The 13,216-nt window shown below is 33.2% G+C and overlaps 2 protein-coding genes across 2 annotated transcripts; one reads left to right on the top strand and one right to left on the bottom strand.

The window, feature by feature from the left end:
* Positions 1 to 283: 283 nt before the first annotated feature.
* On the bottom strand, positions 284 to 3,119 carry TRIADDRAFT_38057 (uncharacterized protein; the record flags this gene model as incomplete). Its single annotated transcript, XM_002114936.1, has 12 exons — positions 284 to 383; positions 591 to 713; positions 793 to 905; positions 997 to 1,051; positions 1,138 to 1,268; positions 1,464 to 1,633; positions 1,763 to 1,832; positions 2,055 to 2,086; positions 2,180 to 2,278; positions 2,463 to 2,507; positions 2,628 to 2,748; positions 3,081 to 3,119. The coding sequence occupies 12 exons, from the start codon at positions 3,117 to 3,119 to the stop codon at positions 284 to 286; spliced, it is 1,098 nt and encodes a 365-aa protein (XP_002114972.1).
* Positions 3,120 to 3,803: 684 nt separating this feature from the next.
* Positions 3,804 to 10,666, top strand: TRIADDRAFT_28849 (uncharacterized protein; the record flags this gene model as incomplete). Its single annotated transcript, XM_002115115.1, has 27 exons — positions 3,804 to 3,961; positions 5,059 to 5,209; positions 5,405 to 5,443; positions 5,630 to 5,661; positions 5,857 to 5,998; positions 6,103 to 6,199; positions 6,298 to 6,365; positions 6,493 to 6,522; positions 6,615 to 6,684; positions 6,765 to 6,854; positions 6,965 to 7,015; positions 7,098 to 7,143; positions 7,550 to 7,623; positions 7,722 to 7,832; positions 7,906 to 8,020; positions 8,102 to 8,248; positions 8,419 to 8,487; positions 8,583 to 8,609; positions 8,701 to 8,786; positions 8,868 to 8,969; positions 9,135 to 9,172; positions 9,304 to 9,384; positions 9,529 to 9,805; positions 9,891 to 9,989; positions 10,067 to 10,137; positions 10,311 to 10,425; positions 10,503 to 10,666. 27 exons carry the CDS (start codon positions 3,804 to 3,806, stop codon positions 10,664 to 10,666), a joined length of 2,550 nt encoding a protein of 849 aa, XP_002115151.1.
* Between the last annotated feature and the right edge of the window lie 2,550 nt (positions 10,667 to 13,216).

Genomic DNA, 13,216 nt, shown 5'->3' with positions numbered 1-13,216 from the left:
TCAAAAAGTGCTCATCGCAATGCAATGTAAAACTTTATTTTGACGGTAATTATGGAATGTTAATATATAATTACAATGAATATTATAGTTCACTAAAAAAATAATAGGAAGCAGGAAATCATAGAATTAAATTTCTTTTATTGCGTATGTTCATCTTTGTACATGTAAATCTTTCTTATCCATTCTTAAATTCTACACATGTAAAAAATGAGATATGTTAGTTACAAAAGAACAACGAAACTGCGTCAATGTACTATTCTGTCAAGCAACAACTACTAATTTCTTACTTTTTAAAGATTTGCACCACATCTTCGTCATTAAGCTCATGATCTTTACCAACTTTCTGTGGATTATACTTTACGGAAGTACCATAGACCAGTGCACTAAGAATTAACATATACCATTTTAGTTTACTAAAGACTTTAGTAAAACGTATTAAATTATTATCACATAGTGTTTAGGTAACTCTTTAAGGTGAACGTAGTAAAAGTTCTATTTTTAAAGCAGTGTGTGCCAAAAGAGAAGACGGGGAATCGTATAATGATATACTGCAGGCGTTTTGGTAAATAATTGTAACAGTTAACACTCACTGTTTAAACTCTTTCAAAATAGCTTTGTGTAACGCATTACATAAATCCTCAATAGAATGATGATTCGTTGATAAGATAACGGGTGCTGAATAATCAGGTAGTTGACCTTTGGGCTTGGTATAGCTAAAAATTTAGGCAAAATAGAGTTGATTTAGAGAAAGCAGGTTACTTCATGATATCGCATGGATATTATTGAACGTACATCCTGACGAGTTGTAGGTAATCCCAAACTTTTTCTAATAGTTCGTCAAAATTCCACTTATGGTGAGCTGATATCGGAACACAATGAGGAATACTTGCAAGAACGTCCAATTCCTATAATTTAATACAGGAGATAGTTAGCATCAAACAATACGCTACAACTATGGAATCTTTCACATAAGATTTCAGCACTGAATTGACTTACTTCAATGGATATTTGATCAATTTTATTAAGAACGTAAATACAAGGTATATATGATCTGTAGAAATATAAATATTTTAACATCAAGCCTACAAGCTCAATTTCTCTAGCAAGTCATGCAATAATGATCCTATGTAAGCCTACCTATTGCCTTCAACGATATCGATTAAATCGTCAGCTGTAGCATCGCAGCGTAATGTAATATCAGCATTAGGTATTCTGTATTCGGCCAAAATTGCCCTAACTGTATCCAGGTCTAAATGGGACTGAATACACTACCAATAACCAACAGAAATTGTAATCAAATTAATTGTCCAAGATGTAACACGTTTAACTGTTAAGAAATCGCTTTCAATATGAGGGTGTTTCACAGTACTATATCACAATTTTGGGACTTTGTATCTTTTCGTGCAATGCTGTATACCACAATGCAACATGGAACGAGTAAAATATTAATTACAAAGACTTACAGTCGAGGTTAAATTAATTCCACCCTTATCTTTCTTTCGGAAAGAGATATTGGGCAAGGTCTTATTAAGCCTAATTCCAAAACCTTCTAACTCCTTTTCTATGATTCTTTTATGCTGGAGAGGCTTCAGTACGTCCAGTACAATCAAAATCAGACTACATGTTCTAGCAACTACAGTAAAGATCAAGATCATCACAGTCTTTTATTTTAATTGAAATATTTTTGGTGTGATAGGAATCATCAGTATGTATCAGACACATATCATTACTATCTTAATACAGTGTAAATATATAGGTGTACCAGCAATAACTTGTCTTCCTCTGCCTTTTCCATCCTTAGCACCTTCGATAATCCCAGGTAAATCTAATAACTATGCATCATAATTGTTTCATCAGTTCACTGCATTCTTCATTACTTGAAAATAACAAAGTCGAAACCTGGTTACGTCTACTCAACTTAAACTACACGTGTATTCTCGTTCCAACAGAGCATGTTTATAGGGTTTTATAAAGAGATACTACCGATTTACAATATAAACATTTATAAAAGACAAATCTTTAATGTTACTAGGAAAACTATGTTGGTTTCTAACCTGTACTTTAGCACCCTTGTATCGAATGACCGCTACAGAAAGAAAAGGTAGCAATCAATGGTACTACTAACATAAAATCATTCATTTTCATTTAATCCAATAATTTAAATACTTAATTTACTTACCAGGGACAGTAGTTAATGTGGTAAATTCATAAGCTGCCACTTCAGAGTAGACGCCTGACAAATTAGATAATAAAGTGGACTTGCCAACTGATGGAAATCCTACCAAGAAAAAGTAATCAGAGTGTCAATTTCATTGTCAATTCTCACCATAGCTAGCAGTCTAGAATATCCGATATTTCTTATTTTATTTCAAGACTGTAGGTGTAGAAATAATATAGCTGCACATGTCCATTAGTTTAGTTTCGATAGAAATTTTGGACATTAAATGTTAACTTCAACGCACCAACAAAGCCGATTCGAGCATCGCCAGTTTTAGCTACGTCAAACCCTAATCACATTCAACAAAAATGCAACACGTTAGAACGTATTAAGGAAAGAGTGTACCAAAATAAAATACTGATATAATGAATTAATTCACTAGATTTATAAATCGGTTATTGATTTCGACCTTCCCCTGCTGGTCCGCCGCCACCTTTAGGCGTGAGTAACTCTTGTCGTAATTTCGCCAGTCGAGCTTTTAGCACACCAAGATGATGTGCTGTCGCTTTGTTGCGCTGAGTTCGGGCCATCTAAAGCGTACAAAATAACTCGATTAAAATCTCAGGCAAACAAGACAACAAAAGGGACGAAATCTTCAATTGCGCGTATTGGATTTAATTATTACACACTACGTCTCATTTTTTAATTAAGAGGCTTATTACAAGTCATGACATTTGATCAATTTAGTAGCACAGTAGTGAGTGAGCACGAACTCTATTTGCGCTGGCAAACTAGGCAATCGTGTAACGCAAGACACAGCATGACAAAATGAAGTTTTGAAGGGTACAGTAAAGTATTACAATTATTAATAGCTGTTTTTGAATTAGCACGTTCTATTTCCAAGATTTTATTTATCATTTACCTCGGCTTCAATATCGGCAATTCTTTCCAAAATACCCATGATGTGTTCAAATCAAAGATACAAAATATACGCCTGGGAAGTGAGTGACCAGGATTGAAGAAATGTCTCCTCAATTGTTCTTCAAGGCATGGACCTCTCGAACCAATACGGCAAAATCGTCAAGGTTGCTGGTCAGTCCCGAGATTCCATGCTGGTCCAGTCCAGTCTAGTCCGTCAAGTCCGTCCAATCCAGTCCAGTGAACTCGAAATTGTACTGTACACTGTAGAATTTGTATTGTACAGTACTGTACTGTACAGTACAGTACAGTACCGTACAGTATACTGTACTGTACAGTATGTACTGTACACTGTATAGTACAGACTGTAGTTCTGGCGGGATAAGCTTGATTCGCACTCCTGCTCCACAGTACGTACACTGTAGTTAACTGTACTGTACACTGTACGGTATACTGTAGTACTGTACTGTACTGTATGCAGCCACAACATGCTCAGACTCGTACGATGGAGATTATAATGTACTAGTACTAGTAAGTACTATGAACAATAATAATAATAATATATTGGATAGCGCGTAAATAAATAGTAGTAACAGAGCTCGAGCCCGAACTTACTCGTAGCTGCAAGACGAAGGTAAAACGAGTACTTCATCGAGGAGACTCAGCAAAGTCGTAATAATTATTACAAGCTCTTAGCTGTTAACTTATTACGCTTTGAATGATCACTATGTCCAGCTCAGACAGGCCAAAGTTAAGAGAACATCAAGTTGAAGGGGTTAAATGGATCAACAAACGCTTTCTAGATGGTCATGGATGCATCTTAGGTGACGAAATGGGATTAGGCAAAACAGCTCAGGTAGTAATGTTGAATGTTTGCAATCCAAAGTAGTGCGCGTATGCATAAATTAACTGCAATATACCATTTCAGTTTTATAGCTTTCTCTCTGTCGTTGAATTCCAGAGTATTCATTTATTTATTTTTTATAACCAATATTCTGATTTAATATTTCTTTTTTGAATGTTCTAATTGCAGTATTACCTTGTGCATGTTAGCTTATATTATTGTATACGGTTTGCAAAGTGTGTATTAGAGTAGAAACGTACAATATAAGTGGATATGTCAGAAATATGCTCTCAGTCATCTTTAGCTGATGTTGCAGGCAGCTTGCAGCTCAACAGATTTATACAGCAATTGTCATTATCATAATTAACTAATCAATCAAAATTACAAAACGAGATTATTTCCTTGCAGTTATTTTATACAATGTAACTATGTGTAATAATAATTAGAAATGCTCCTAACTATCTTCAGAACTATTACGCGTACTATGCAGCTAGTAGATACTCGTATTATTGTTTTCTGTAAAACCTGTAAGCTACTTTTGCGATCGAAAGAAGTATACACATTGCTATTTGTTACCATATTTATTTGCCCGGCATGCTTCGCTCTACAGATTATTACTTAGTGTTCACTCATAGTATGTGAAAACCAAAGGCGCTATTACTCCTCACCCGCAAAATGCAGTCGTCGATGGTATTCCCACTTTCCATTTCCAAAAATAGTAATGCCAATCTGCTGTAATGGTTGATACAACACTAAAAGTAATAGTAATAGTACAGTACAGCACAGTAATCTACTGTAATATCATTAATGGACTTGCATTAATAGCTTAATAGCTACCGTCACAATTATTATTAGCGATAAAGTAAGTACTCTACAATACGCTTACACTACATGTCGTATAGAATGGCAAGGATACAATGAACATCTCACATACAGTCATGGACCTCATAGTAGCAGGAAGAGTTGCTTATTTATTCAGTTAGGTAGCAATTGACATATCTTACCAGATGTATCTACGCTATTCAATTTGCAGATTTGCGAGAAGCATATAGATCTGTTAATTAATCGATATACTGTAAATCGATATTTTAATTCACTTATCATAGGCCATTGAATTACTGAATTGCATCCAACAAAGCAATGCAGATCGAAAATGTCAGTTCCTAATATTAAGTCCCTTATCGGTCTTGAACAATTGGCAAGTTGAATTAACTAGGTTCGGACCAAGTCTGACTGGGATAGTTTATGCTGGCTCGAAAGAAGATCGTGAACAGTTACGAACAAACATTGTAGCTGATATGAAAACACTAGTACGCTACTTTATGATGCTGATACTTATTCTAAATTTACTGCTTGATTTATCTACGTAATACAAGTACAACTGCTATACCATGAGGGCAAATAGCCATCACAACAATGTCATTGATGGAGTTGCGCATGAAAATATTCATTTGCTTCAATCTATGATTGATATATTCTCTTAGGGGCAGCTACCGTACCATGTCTTAATGACTACCTACGAGGTGAGATTGCATTAGTCTGAGCGATATCTAGTTACAAATAGAATTTAAAATTTTAATTATGATACAGAACATTAAACTTACACTTCTAAAAGTTGATATTTCATTTTACTAATAATTTTAACGATTAAGTACGAATATTCTTAAAACGCGTACCGGACATCAATTAACTCATACTTGCTTTAACAGATATGCATGAAGGATGCTGTATTCTTAGAAGAGTAAGTTATAGTTATCTACGTATCATTCTAATTTTCCGTTAAAGATTTCTCTTTCCAATGTAGCGCACACTAAATTAAGTATATCATTGCATCTTTCACATATCATTACTTGTCATTTCAATTTCACCAGAAATGTATTAAAGAGTTTGGAAAATTAGATAATTCAAAGTAAATTCCTTTTATATTAATGATTAGATTTAAGTGGAAAGTCCTGATTGTTGATGAAGCTCAGAGATTAAAAAATTCAAATTCGATGTTGTACCAAATACTCAAGCAGTTTCGTATTCAGTTTTCATTGCTCCTAACTGGTACTCCAGTTCAAAATAATCTTAATGAGGTATCTGTAGTACATGATGCGCTGTACTGTAGTTTGCAAGTGTTAGTATTGTTTTATTTATAACTTCGGTAAAAATACTTACGAAGGCCCATTTATTATCTTAGTTGTACTCGCTGTTATCATTCATTGAACCTAAGAAATTTAGATTGGAAGATGCTGAATATTTTATAGATAAATATGCTACCATCACTGAAATGACTGGTAAGTTAAGCTACACATCATATATTATTAGAGTACGTAACACAACCACGTCATATTTGCAATAACTTCAAACCATGAGAAAAATATTTATATTGTAGGTTCTTCTCTTAATGATAAGCTTCGATCGATAATAAAGCCATATATTCTTCGAAGAGTGAAGAAGGGGGTATAGATATATAAAGAGAGCCGTGATCTTTAATAGATGTATTTTATATTGAAAGATAATCACTTTAATAAGACATAATTTCACAATGTCGAAATGAATTATTTTTTATCCCATTTTATTAACTTAGGTTTTGCTTGACTTGCCATTGAAATCAGAGGTTGGTTACTTGTTGGTCGTTTTACTAAGTTTTACATATTATAACTGATGATGAGCTCTACACTAAATTTGTTCTGCTCTATTAATTATAAGATGACAGTAGACTGTGGCTTATCACATCTCCAGAGGAAACTATATAAAGCTTTACTACAACGTAATATTGGTGAGTTTTCAATAAAACTAACCATGGCTTCAGTTCAAGCTAATCTTAAAATTCTTATTATGTTTACCTTACTATGTTAGAATCGCTTACAAATGAAGCATCCAAAACCAGCTTAATGAATATGTTAATACAACTACGAAAATGTGTTAATCATCCCTATTTGTTTAATGGTACTGTATCGTATTGTATTATAAAAAGTATAATTGCTGGTTTTATCTCCGAATATACATGTAGCCATTGCTTCGTTGGTAATTAAATAAATGTAAGTTATTTCCGTCAGGTATTGAACCAGAGCCGTTCGAAATTGGGGATCACCTAATCAATGCAAGCGGTAAGACCTTAAAGTTTTACTTATAAACTACCTAAATTGACGGAAACAATATTTTGATACTATGGCATTCTTCTTTGTACAGGAAAACTTTTTCTTCTAGATAAATTACTGCCTTACTTAAAATCAAGGTATTGTTAGTTATGTAATCATCCACAGTATAAGCTACTCGTTGTTATAAAATTTTGATGTATCGATAATATTTCATATCGATCTGCCTTCTCTAGAAGTGCTTAATTGCTGCTTTGATGAAAGGGTATGTCCTTTTAAAGTTCCTTTTCGGGCTACTTTTTTGCTGTCATAAAAATTTAAATGTGAAAATTACATGCACTACTGTAGATACAATACCAAATAATCTTTATTTTTTCGGTATAGCTGCATATGAGAAATACATTCTAATGATTACATAGTTACAAAAGCAGTCTATCGTATTTGCCGAAGAACTACTACAATCGTAATAGACACATTTTATATGTTAAATTTCGTGTCATGAACATTGCAACGTTAACTGTTTTGCATTTGTGAATTATCCCTTAGAGGACATAAAGTACTTATATTTTCTCAAATGACGCGAATGCTAGATATCCTTCAGGATTACCTAAGCTATAAAGGTAAAAATCAATAATAAATACTTTTTGTGCCATAGTAGCAGTAATAATTGCTGCATGTCGTAAAGTAACTTGAACATCGAACTGTTGCTTTATCGTAGACTACAATTATGAGAGACTTGATGGATCAGTTCGCGGTGAAGAGCGTTATTTGGCTATTCAAAACTTTACGGATCCGGACGTATTCGTGTTCATCTTAAGTACTAAAGCTGGTAAAGTATTCAAAAATTGTTTTCAGGTTGGCCACACTTCAACACTTGCTAATAGTAACTTGATTTTACACAGGTGGCGTAGGACTAAATTTGGTTGCTGCAGACACCGTTATTTTCTTTGATAGCGATTTTAATCCACAGAATGATATTCAAGCCGCTGCTAGATGTCATCGAATTGGGCAAACTAAGTTAGTAAATAATGTTATCGCGTAATAATTGTTACTGCTACTTTTTTTCTAAGGCAGTTCTTACACGAACGTGATTGTTAGACCGGTGAAAATTATCCGCTTTGTAGCCCAAAGTACTGTAGAGGAAATCATTCTTAAGCGGGCTGAAGCAAAGCTCAAACTAACAGACGCTGTAATAGAAGGTGGCCATGTAAGTTATAGCCTTGCTATTTTAAATTCTTTATCAACGTGCTAGGCTCGATACGATAAATTTATCTTTCGTAATTTTTCTAATCCAGCCTTCCAGCCATTCCGCTGAAGATGATATGTTTAAAAGAACAAACGTAAGCGATGCCTTTAATTTAGTTGCGCATTCCTATGGTCTAGCCTGTTCCTTATCGGACAGTAATTCGAATCAGTATTTCTGTATTTCAGTTATTGAGCATTATTAAGTTTGGCTTAAGTAAAATTTTGGAGTCGGAAGACAGGTTCGCTTGAATAATGATCCCATCTACTGTATCAAGCAAGAGATTTACGTGCAGATGAAGAATCTAACTAGTTTCTATGAAATTTTTTTATCTAGTACAATTGAAGATCAAGATATTGAAAGGTTCCACTAACATTAATACACAAATTTGTAATATTAATGTATATTTCATAATTGGAATGAATAACTTTGCATCTGCTGCATCTCCTTCAAGTTTAATTGGAAGTAGTGTAGACAGCAAATGGGTAGTGAAGGATTCAGATAATGAAACAAAGGTGGAATTCATCGCTGAAACACAAAGTTTACTAGAAGGTAAAATCAAAAATTATCTACGAAGATATTGTTACAATGTATGGATAATCATTACTTTACTATACATAGATGAAAAGCCACCAGAAAGTATGTACCATTACGAAGGTCATGATTATTCTAAAGAGCCTAGCCAAGCTGATATCTCGGCTTTTGACAGTGTACTAGTGAAAGGTATCGTATAAAGAGATATTGTAAGAATAAATAGTAATAATATGTACGAATTTATATTAGTAATATATTTTTAACCGTTAATCCCAACAGTTATAATAGTACGGTAATAACTATCCCTGTGTAGAATCATAATTCGTTTTTTTTTGCCGTATTTCATAATTACAGCTGATGAGCTTCATAGAACTTTAAGAAGTAATAAAGGGGTGCGAGCAATGCCGAGTATCATCAATTTTTCTTTACGCTTTTACATTTTCTGTACCAAAAAGTAAAACGACTGAGAATAGGCCTTAAGCTTATATAAATACGTATTTTCCATTAATATTGTTTTAATTAGGTAACTGTTAGCGAATTGCCTACCGCTACAAGAAAACGTAAGCCATTAACTGAAGAACAGCTAGAGGAGAGGCGTAGAAAAGTAAGATTATCTTGGCTTTAGTTACATTATTATTCAGCCTTTTATTTCTGTATGCTAAGAGTTATATATGACTGTAGATAGTATATTTTATCCGTATATTTTATCCGTAGATATCTTATTAGCTAATAGACTAACGTTATACAGAGGATAGAATCAGCTGCAAAGAAAGCAAAGTTACAAGAAGAGCAACGCATCAAAAGAGAAAAGAAAATGCGCGAAAAACTTGAAGAAACATGGCGGAGTAAAGGATATACATCTCTTAACTTACCTCTTGATAGTGAAGGCGAATCGGATACAGATGAAGAAGAAAATATGGAAGAAGATTGCTTATCAGCTGATACGCAAGATATTAAATATGTTTCCGGAGATGTAGCTATGCCAAAAACTCAAGATGGTGACTCAATCGTTGTCCATTGCGTTGGTAATTCTACAATAACCTGCCTACTCTTTAATTTGTCGCATGTTAATAATATTTTTTTGTCAATCATGACTACTTGAAAAACTAGATGATAGTGGGCGTTGGGGTAAAGGTGGAGTATTCTCAGCGTTAAGTACTCGATCAGCTCAACCCGAACAGTTATACTTATTGGCTGGTAAAATGAAAGGTTAAGAATTATGCTGTGATACTATTAGTGCTTCTTTGTTATCAATTACACTGCTTTATTGTTATTTACTATGTTAGATTTGACGCTTGGGGATGCGCACTTAATTGCAATTGATGATAGATTTAGTAGAGATAATGGAAATGATTATGTAAGTGAAGTTCTAAAGTTTCTGTCTTCTTGATAGTATTATGCTTAAAATTATGACTGCAATTAATATATTTGTGGCCATACTCTTTAGAATTTTTGTGGAGAAACTGATATGGATACAATCCTTGCAACCTTTGCTAAATGACCCGAATTTTTAATGTATCTTACAAATAGGTAGCCGTCATTGTTGCACAGAAGCGAGATAGACAAAATCAACTTTCTCCTATCCACTTAACAGCATTAAGTACTGGGTTCGAACGTGTTGCTACGTATGCTAAACGAACTAATGGTAGGATAAATAATTTGGTTCCGAAAGTACCAGTTTATGTAAACCTGTTGATAAGTTATCCTATTGACTTTATGTAGCGACCGTTCACCTTCCAAGAATTGGCTACGCGACACCAAAATTTAATTGGTACGGAACTGAACGTCTGATTAGAAAGCATTTAACAGCGAGGGGAATACCAACTTTTATGTATCCAATTTTTCTTACTCTACTGTGCCATATGAGCTTTAAATTCTACTCATAACACTAGCTAATAATGTTAAATAAATTACTAATGGTATCTTTCCTTAGCGTAAGTACATAGTTACTATTATTCTAGAAAGTCTAGTAAAGCCTCCGCTATACAATACGTACGAAGTCCTAACAAACCATACGAATCTGAGGCCAGTTGCAGTAAAGAAGAACTAGATTGTAGTACAATTGAAGAAAGTGAGTATGTTGAAATGTTTCTTTGCTATTCGTTTAAATTTATCCTGGTGCTAGTGATGGTATGTCTTAAAGTAAAGTATTAAATTAATCGATCGTGAGTTATTTAAGGTCTGTAACTGTTAGGCTGATATATTAAAGTTCTTTTGTCCGAAGTGCATGATAATTAACGGTGACTATTTGCTGCTGTAAAGATGTACAGATACGAGATGAAATTTGCTTCTAGTAACGTATGATGCTTATCGCATCGAATCTTGCTATTATGCTACATTTTTATGTTAAGATAACTGGTGTACGAGTATACTAATATCGATGCTTTATCTACTACTTCAGAGAGCAAAAATGAAACTAGTGATTTCGTAACTGAAGAACGTAAGTCTGTTAAAAAAATTATACTATAACAGTAAAGTCGTAATATTACGTCAATTTTTTAGAAATTACTGTAATATTAGGCAAGTCCTATATCTTAACAACGAGACATAATTTAATGACTACGGCATATTTTAAGAGATTTCTGAGCGGGAAACAAACTTAGCATCTGATCCCTTTAACAGATTTTCACAGAACTAATTGTTATTTCATTTTATTTTATGTTGTAAAGATATTATAGAGGATGATTTGCTTCCTAGTTTCTTTCGAGATTACATTTTTTACATTGGTTTACTTGCTGATGATGTGAAGCAGGAGCTTAAACGATATATTATCGCCTACGACGGGGATATATCATCACGGTTGAATGAGAATGTGACACATATAGTATGTAGTAATCATCTACAACCTGAGGTAATACTCAAATTATTATTAGTAACTATTGCAGTAATGTCCTTCAAGTATAAAATCAACCAGTCTGTGTGTGTGAAATGAACCAGTCACTAACGTAACATTTTTATGTATTAAAAGGAAATATCACAATTAAAAGTAGACAATCCGCAAGCATCTGTATCGAAAGAAACTGATTTCAGAGAATATATTAGAAGCTTAACCACGAAAATTTAATTATTTCTAATGGTTAATTGTTAATGAAATGTGGGATATCCAATTGTAGATGAAATTTCGATTAGGCAGTACTGCAGGATGGTGCATGTAAGAAATATGGTAGCATAAATAGTGATAGATTTTCTGGGAAATGTAATACTATAAGCTCATTTCTATATCCTCAAGGCAGACGAAAAAATGATTGTACGACAAAACTATAGAAATGTAAAACCAGAAAAACAATGTTTAAATCTCCTCCTATTGAAGGAATTAGCGATTGAGTAAATTTTGAGAAAAATGTATAAAGCTTCTTATTCACTTTTAGCCTGTTAGATATTTCTTATAAGATGCCAAACTAAGATAATTGAAGTATTTTATTATAATTAAGCTATTTCTTGTTACGTTTTACATATTTAAAAATTAAAAGATCGGAATTTAATATTATAAGAACAACAAATGTGTTAGATATTTTTGTTGTTACTGGTAGGTAGAGACAGATGCTGTTAATACCACAATTGCCGACATTATTGATAAACAATAAAGCCTAACAAGTAATATGCAGTTTTATGCTGGCGTTATTAATAAAAATAAGTGAATCGTAAATTGAGATTTTCAACCAAATAAAGATATATAGTCAATCGCGGTATATAGCCATACATAAGCGTCAACAAATTATGAGATAGCTCGATTCATGAATTTACTGACACATGGTGTAAAATAATTAGGATTACATATGATTGTAACCATATTCTCATCTGCTATTTCCTACATTAGTCGACGATATTTACAGTCAACGCGATTGGCAGCAGATAATAGCCTAGTTTGTTTTCCTATTCATTTCATTACTACTTTTAATCACGGTTTAAAGATACAAAAAAGTGTGTCTTACATCTACACCGACTTAAAATTTACTATAAAATCTTGTTGATAAACTAGATAACACAATACAAAATAGATTTTTAGCTAAAGAATTTCCCTATCGTTTCATAGTATTTCAGTTACAGTTTATCAATGCGAAATAAAATTGAATCCAATTTATTATTATAAAATCACTAAAATATTTTAACAGAAATTACGTAAACCAAGTTGGACAATCCTGGTTATAGTTATAATCATTCCCCTTATGCTGTAAATAGCAATCGACAAGGAGGAATATTACATACTTGATTGTACTAGATAATATTAAAAATGTGTATAAAATTATATAGTTTACGATAATAAAAATCAATTCGCTCTCAATTTCGAGGCAACTTCTTGTAAGATCAAATTCAACTAAGAGTATAACACATAATTCAATACATATTTTTTCATATGAATCATCGGCTAAGTAGCCTGAAACAAAATGACTCGATTGCAGCTGACGGAATCAACAAAATTTATCAGAGGAACTGAC

Source organism: Trichoplax adhaerens, genomic scaffold, assembly GCF_000150275.1.
Source record: "Trichoplax adhaerens TRIADscaffold_9 genomic scaffold, whole genome shotgun sequence".
NCBI classification, from domain to species: domain Eukaryota; kingdom Metazoa; phylum Placozoa; class Uniplacotomia; order Trichoplacea; family Trichoplacidae; genus Trichoplax; species Trichoplax adhaerens.
This window is presented reverse-complemented; position numbering and strand designations above follow the sequence as displayed.